Raw genomic sequence first — 8,043 nt, forward strand, 5'->3', positions numbered from 1 at the left:
CATATTTCGCAATAGAACAAATCAAACATAACAGAAAGTAACCATGGGGGGTTTACCATGTGCTGACCATCAGGACCAAAGTCCTCTTCGTCTTCTTCGTTGCCATCGTCCTCGGACACATTTGTCCCTTGAGACGACGAGGCACCGGCTCGCCGTCCTCCTCCGAAGACTCCAAAGTTGAAGGCGGGTGGCCCGCTGTGCGACATGGATGCCCCATGACCTCGGACGCCTCCTTGGCCAGACAATGAGCCAGGAGGAACAAATCCTCGCATTCCCCTGCCAGATCCAGCGCCATTGGTCAACGACCTGCCACGGCCTCGTCCTCCTCCTCTCCCTCCACGACTTCTGCCACGTCCCCCTCCCGCCGCTGGAGGAGGACGTGACGGGGGGACTGTGGATCTGCTCCCTGCCCGAATCGGAGGTAACACAAGGCTACCCGGTTCAAGGATCTGTTGGTAGGAGGCGAAATCGGGGAAGGCGTCGGCCTGGGAGTTCAGATCGAGGCCCCCCGATCCCCCTCCCCCAAAATGGATGCCGGTGCCAGATCCACCATATCCTGAAGACCCCTGCGAGAAGCCGTAGTCGGAGCCGTCCATGTGGCCCGTTGGAGCTTCATTGAACGACTGGGAGAAGAAATCGTGAGGATTTCCACCCGCCATTGCTGATGCGCGATTCGTGAGGCTTGCGCGAGCGGCGTCGGCTTGCACGACACCGGCGAACCAAGCGGCGGGCAGAGGACTAGTTAGCGCGTAGTTGCGGTGGGGGCTAACGCAGGACGGCGGCGAGGGCGCGGGGTTGTGAGAAGCGAGAGAGAGACGGCGGCGAGGGTGCGGTGTTGTGAGGAGCGGGAGAGAGACGACGCGAGGAAGAGATGAGGCGAGGAAAGAGAGTGGGCGAGGAAATGGATAGGGATGGCTGGCGTGAAGGGGCAGTGGCTGGAATAGAGCCACTTTTTCCCAATAAGCACCTCCATTCGGGACTTCTGGAAAATGCACTATTAGGGACTTTTTAGTCCCTCCTGTTTGTTTCTCTAGGGACTTAAGTGGGGGGACTTCTTCTTAAAGTCCCTCAAAGAAACAGGACCTGAGTAAACGAAACAATGTACTCATCATTCGAGGTACATCGATCTCTCAGCTACAAGTCTTTTGTCAAAGCGACTTATCAACTGAACGCAAGTGATACCCCCAAAGAGAAGTCGTCGTTGATCTCGTCTGCTATATGACACTAGAATAAAGTGCTATACTAGGTGAAGTGAGTTGGTGACTCAAGAATCAAGATACCCTTTAGGAGATTTTTCCTTCAAAATTAAAGTAGAACACGGAAAACTCATTGCTGCGTTTAAAATGGAATGGAAGGAAGGAGTACATAAGTTGGTCACTGTTGGAGAGGTACAGTGACTTTGACCTAGCTTTCTTGAAATGGCTTTTTAACCACCATGGAGAGTCACTTTTGCTGATGGATAATAACACAAGCATCCATCAAGCCACTTGCTATACCAAAACACACAGTGAACCAGCATCTCACACTGCAGCTAATCAATCACTTAGCCATGCTCATGCGTCATCCGACCATCGCCGCCGCCGCCGCCTCCTCCTTCCTCCTCCTCATGATCGCCGCCGATGGCCAGGCGGCGACGCCGCCACCACCTGCAGCCATCGGCAACTACTGCGAACCGCGCGAGAGAGACGCGCTGCTGGCGTTCAAGGAAGGCGTCACCGACGACCCTGCAGGCCTCCACGCCTCATGGCGACGAGGTGGCGGTCAGCTGCAGGAGGATTGCTGCCAATGGCGAGGCGTCCGGTGCAGCAACCTCACCGGCCATGTCGTCAAGCTCCGCCTCCGCAACGACCACGCCGGAACAGCGCTGGCCGGCGAGATAGGCCAGTCTCTGATCTCGCTGGAGCATCTCAGGTACCTTGATCTCAGCATGAACAACCTTGCAGGTTCCACTGGACATGTCCCTGAGTTCTTGGGCTCTTTCAAAAGCCTGAGATATCTGAATCTATCTGGGATAGTGTTCTCCGGCATGGTGCCGCCTCAGCTCGGTAACCTTTCGAACTTGCGATATCTCGATCTTTCTGGGATAAGATTATCTGGCATGGTTTCATTTCTGTACATTAATGATGGTTCATGGTTAGGACACTTGTCCAATTTGCAATATCTGAACCTTGATGGGGTAAACCTTAGCACAGTAGTTGATTGGTCACATGTTCTGAACATGATCCCTTCTCTGAAGATTGTTAGCCTTTCTTCTTGCTCACTTCAGAGTGCAAACCAGTCTCTCCCAGAGCTTAGTTTCAAGGAACTCGAGAAGCTTGATCTTTCCAACAATGACTTTAACCACCCAGCTGAATCTAGTTGGATTTGGAACTTGACATCTCTCAAGTATCTCAATCTTAGCTCGACTAGTTTGTACGGTGATATTCCGCGAGCGCTAGGAAACATGCTGTCCCTCCAAGTTCTTGATTTCTCATTTGATGATCATAAAGATAGCATGCGCATGAGCGTGTCGAAAAATGGCAATATGGGCACCATGAAAGCAAACTTGAAGAATCTATGCAATTTGGAAGTTCTAGACCTTGATTGTAGGCTAGAATATGGAAACATTACGGATATATTTCAGAGTTTACCACAGTGTTCACCCAGCAAACTGAAGGAAGTTCATTTGGCTGGCAACACTTTAACCGGGATGCTACCAAATTGGATTGGAAGGCTAACAAGCTTAGTCACTCTTGACCTCTTCAATAATAGCATTACTGGACAGGTGCCTTCTGAAATAGGTATGCAAACAAATCTGAGGAATTTGTACCTACATTTCAATAACATGAATGGTACCATCACAGAGAAGCACTTTGCGCACCTGACGAGCTTGAAGTCGATATATTTGTGTTACAATCATTTGAACATTGTGATGGATCCTCAATGGTTACCTCCCTTCAAATTAGAGAAGTCTTACTTTGCATCTATTACGATGGGTCCCTCATTTTCTAGATGGCTTCAATCACAGGTTGATATTGTCGCACTTGCTATGAATGATGCTGGCATAAATGACACATTCCCAGACTGGTTCTCTACAACATTTTCAAAGGCCAAGTTGTTGGAATTTCCCGGTAATCAAATCAGTGGTGGATTGCCAACAAATATGGAAAACATGTCATTGGAAAAATTATATCTGAAATCGAACCAAATAGCGGGTCTGATTCCTCGCATGCCGAGAAATCTCACTATATTAGATTTATCAAACAACTCATTGTCAGGACCTCTGCCATTAAATATTGGATCTCCAAAACTAGCTGAGTTGAATCTGTTATCCAACCGTATCACCGGGAATGTTCCACAATCTATTTGTGAACTGCAGAATTTACATGGCCTAGACTTATCCAACAATCTGCTTCATGGAGAGTTTCCTCAATGTTCTGGGATGAGCATGATGTCGTTTTTTCGTCTGAGTAACAATAGCTTCTCTGGCAACTTCCCATCTTTTCTTCAGGGTTGGACAGAGTTAAGCTTCCTTGATCTATCATGGAATAAATTCTCTGGGAATTTGCCTACATGGATTGGAAATTTCAGCAAGCTAGAAATTCTGCGGCTTAAGCATAACATGTTCTCTGGAAATATTCCTGCCAGCATCACCAAACTTGGAAATCTTTCTCATTTGGATCTTGCTAGCAATAGTATATCAGGTCCCCTGCCTCAGTATTTGGCAAATTTGACAGGAATGGTTCCGAAGCAATATTATACGAACGAGCATGAAGAGAGACTATCTGGATGTGACTACAAATCTCTTGTGACCATGAAGGGGCTGGAACTTGAGTATGATGAAGAAAATGTAACTGTGGTGACCATTGATTTGTCCTCAAATCTATTGACCGGTGTGATTCCTGAAGACATTACTTATCTTCATAGATTGATAAATCTGAATCTATCGAGTAACTATTTGAGTGGAAAAATTCCATATTCGATCAGGGACATGCAGTCATTGGAATCGCTCGACCTCTCGAAGAACATGCTCTATGGTGAAATCCCACAAAGTTTGTCTGATTTATCGTCTTTAAGTTTTCTGAACCTATCTTATAACAATCTCATGGGAAGAATACCATTAGGGACACAACTTGGCACCCTCTATGACCAAAACCATCATCTGTATGATGGCAATGATGGTCTTTGTGGGCCTCCTCTCCCAAAAAGCTGTTATAAAAGCGATGCATCAGAGCAAGGTCACCTGATGAGAAGTAAACAAGGTTTTGACATAGGGCCATTTTCCATTGGAGTTGCAATGGGATTTATGGCAGGTCTCTGGATTGTCTTCTATGCCCTTTTGTTCATGAAAACTTGGAGGGTTGCTTACTTCTGTCTCTTGGACAAGGTGTATGACGAGGTTTGTGTGATTGCGGTTTTTGGTTGGGCAAGATTGACAGGAAGAACAGATGCGAGACTGCTGATGTCACAGGTCGCATGGTCATCCATCGACTCCGACGAATCCTATGAATAGTAATGAAGATGAAAAGGCTGAAGCAGGTGAACGACACTATTTGTTGGGTTGTATATTTGTCATGTATGGAACTTATTAGAGCAAGTGCCATAAATGCATATGATGCATAGATCTACAATGATGTATATATATCTGTTTGTACTGGTACAGTTGTGTAGTGTGTCAGAAATCATCCTTCAGACTAAATCCTGAACTCACTCTTTCTATCAGAGCTCTGTTCTGAATGTTGTCGAACAGCTACAGTACCTGAAGAAAAATGAAAACAGAGCATGCAGAGCTGGGACAGAGGTTTTGCGCTGCAAACTTCATCAGCTTTTCTGGGCTTATATTCTCCCCTAATCTGCGTGCAAAATAAGCAACTACGATTGGCTGAAAAAAATTCTAAATCAGCTAGTCCATGAAAGACTAAACATTCTAATTACTTCCTGTTGAACTGGGCTTACAAACTAAATAAATAGTAACTGAAATGAGACTAAATCAGAGGGAAAATGCAATGAAGTCCACTGGCATATCGAGGATTATAGATATGGGTGATCCAACTTACATAAATTTTTTTAAATACCACAAATATAACAAGACGATATTCAATAGAAATATAAAATTGATCAAACGCACATCAGGATATATTAATGATGTTTTTTCCCCTTTTCCCAAGAGTTTTATTCTTTTTTTTACTTACATGGGCTTTTGGCTATGTATTTTTTTCCGTTTCATGTTATAAGAAGCTTTGACTTTTTTTTCTAGTCAAACTTATTAAGTTTATAGAAAAATGTAGCAACGTTGTCAACACAAAAGAAACATACTATCAAAATATAATCAATGTATTTAATGAAACTAATTTGGTGTTGTGGATATTTCTAAATTTTATACAAACTTGGTCAAACCTAAAAAACTTTTATTATGAAAGAAAATCAAAATATCTTATAGATGGGAGTAGTTTGTAAAATTTTAAGAAGACTGGTTGTCTCCCGGAGCTAATTTTTTATATTTTAATCCTTTTTAAAGAACTTATTTTACAAATAGACCATTGGAAAAGAGTCTATTCCTAAAATAAGTTTTTCCAAAGGACTATTTGTAAAACAAGTTTATTTGTAAAAACTTATTTGGTCTATTTGGTCGGCACCGACACCCTCGCCCTCCTGTAGAAGCCAAGTCACTGATGTGAAGGGGTCCGGTGCCAATGACACTGGTGTCGAGTACCCATTTGTAAATAGAAATCTAAAAAGGGTTAAAATGTAATTTTTTTAAAAAAATAAGCCCTCAGGACTAGTATCATTGGCTCCTAAAAAAGTTTCATTCCTGAGATAATTTTTTTAGACAAGTTTTTTAAAAGGATTAAAATGTAAAAAAAAAATCCAGCCTGTCGCAGGATACCGTGCTGCAGCCCATTGGACCAACGTTACTGAACTACAGGCCACTAGCCTTTCCGGCCGCCATCTAGGATTTTTAATGGAAAAGGCAGTAACCCGCACTTGTATATGTCGACGTTTTAGATCACGACTACGGTATTTGCATGGTATGGGGATCGTTGGTACCAAAGTATATGCGAGATTGAAGTAAAAAGAGATAGAGAAAATGATTTTTATACAGGTTCGGCCCCTTATTCATCAGAATCAGGTAATAACCCTACTCCTGTTGGCCGAAGCCGGTGTTGCTCTTATTCATCAATATCACACAGGTACAATGATTGGGATAACCTATCTAGTCATCGTTGACTTGGTGGCAAGGAAAACCAACACGTAGTCGACAACAGGGGTAGTCTTCCTCCTCGAATACGTACTCGGCGAGATAAGAGATAGCGCTAGATCCCTCTTGATGGCCTCCGATGGTACCAGATTAGGTATGTCTAGGCTAATCTCCGATCTCCTAGGGGGTCTTGTATTTATATCCATAGATGTTTCCCGTCCAAGTATAACTAGGGATATAAATATGGATACGATTCGAGTAGTCCTTGTTGTTTCCAACTTGAACTCTATTTGTCCTTCTTTATCTGGAACTCCTTATATATACGAGGTATGATTTCGTATAAGACTTGGTATATCGTGGGCCTTGCCGAGCTTAGTCGATTACTATTGGGTATGTGTTATTTATAACCCTGATAGTATGTATCTGATAAAATAGTAATAGCATAGCCCACTTGATACTTCCGGCTACTCCGGCAAATGCCTAGGCTTGTAGGCAAACACACAATAAAATTTTGTTGCTAGTGCAGCGTTTTGAAGATAATTCTTTAAAGCAAATATTCAAGGTAGGTAGTTTTAGGCAAAATTTGCTACTGAATATCCAAACTTTACGCTATTTTCTGCCGGATGTTGCAAGAATGTTTATCTCCTAGAGGGCACCGGAAAAAAAATGATAATTGGCTGCTGGACACCAATGGCATTATTTTATTATACGTGCTACAAATGGAAAGAGAAACAATGCCAAACTCCTAATCTGCCCCTGTCTCCATTGGTTTTGATGCCATGGCGGAAGGTGAGGACGAGGTCAAAGTCCAATGTGATGTGCGTGTATGGGTGCCACGCCTGCTCCTCCACCGCCTCTGCCACAAACCTCTCTAGCTTGAACTCCTCCAGCTCCAGGAACTGCAGAGCATACCCTAGGTGCCAACCACAGGGCGGCGGCGAGGTGGTGGTACCTTTGGGAGGAGGTGGACAGGAAGCTCGTGGCTCGTTAGCTTGCTCAGCTCATTTAAATTTTGTAACGAGCCGAGCTGGCTTTAAAGCTCGTTAGAGATAACGAGCTCGCTCGCGAGCCTTAACGAGGTAGCACTCTAAGGCCTAAGCCCAACAGACAGCACAAGTTACACAACGGGCCAAGCCCAACTGGCTTCGCTGGCTGAGAGGAAAACCCTAGAGTCCTACTCCCGGTCAACCCGTCTCCAGCACCCTGCTGTCCTTGCGCTGCATCTCTCATTCTCTCTCACTCGATCCCCTTTCACACCGCCGCGTGCTGCCGCAATGCGCCGCCCCACCGCCGCCAGCCGCCGCGCCGCAATGCGTCGCGCTACCGCCGCCAGCCCGCCACTGCTGCTCGCTCTCCTCTCCTCACGCGTTAGTGACGCCGGCGTCACCTCTCGCCGCCAGTCACCGCCCGCATCCGACCGTCTTAACTCCTTAGCCACCAAAGGAGCGCCGCGCCGCCGCCTACCCCGGCCCCGCCGGCCACCCAGAAGCCCACTGACGGCCGTGTGGTGAGTGCGATGGAGGAAGAATAAGAGGTGCAATAGCCTCAGGTTGCAAGTGTTGCTGAGCTGAGGGGCTGAGTGCTGGCCGCCTAGCTGCCTGGATGGTTTGGCTCGTGAGCCTAACAAGCTAGCTCGAGCTTTCAAACGAGGCGAGCCGAGCTGGGTTTCTAGCTCGTTACGATAATGAGCCGAGCCGAGCTAGCTTGTTATCCTAACGAGCTTGACCGAGCCGAGCTGGCTTGCTATCCACCCCTTGCAGCCCATCTTCGCCGTGACGTCTTTGCGGTCCTGCCGCCGGCCAGCGATGATGGCGTCGATGCAGCGACACAGCAGGCGCTCGTTCTGGTCCATCTTGTAGTCCGCC

The 8,043-nt window shown here is 46.0% G+C and overlaps 1 protein-coding gene across 1 annotated transcript; it reads left to right on the top strand.

Moving 5' to 3' along the window:
- The first annotated feature begins 1,489 nt into the window (after window positions 1–1,489).
- Window positions 1,490–4,803, top strand: LOC107275803 (receptor-like protein EIX2). Its single transcript, XM_015761006.3, has one exon. The coding sequence runs from the start codon at window positions 1,550–1,552 to the stop codon at window positions 4,490–4,492; it is 2,943 nt and encodes a 980-aa protein (XP_015616492.1). The 5' UTR covers window positions 1,490–1,549; the 3' UTR covers window positions 4,493–4,803.
- Window positions 4,804–8,043: the final 3,240 nt, after the last annotated feature.

The sequence above is a fragment of the Oryza sativa genome, chromosome 11 (genome assembly GCF_034140825.1).
Source record: "Oryza sativa Japonica Group chromosome 11, ASM3414082v1".
Lineage (NCBI taxonomy): Eukaryota > Viridiplantae > Streptophyta > Magnoliopsida > Poales > Poaceae > Oryza > Oryza sativa.

Excerpts from the sequence above, each read along its gene's own strand:
- LOC107275803 (XM_015761006.3), top strand. The coding sequence starts at position 1,550 with ATGCTCATGCGTCATCCGACCATCGCCGCCGCCGCCGCCTCCTCCTTC.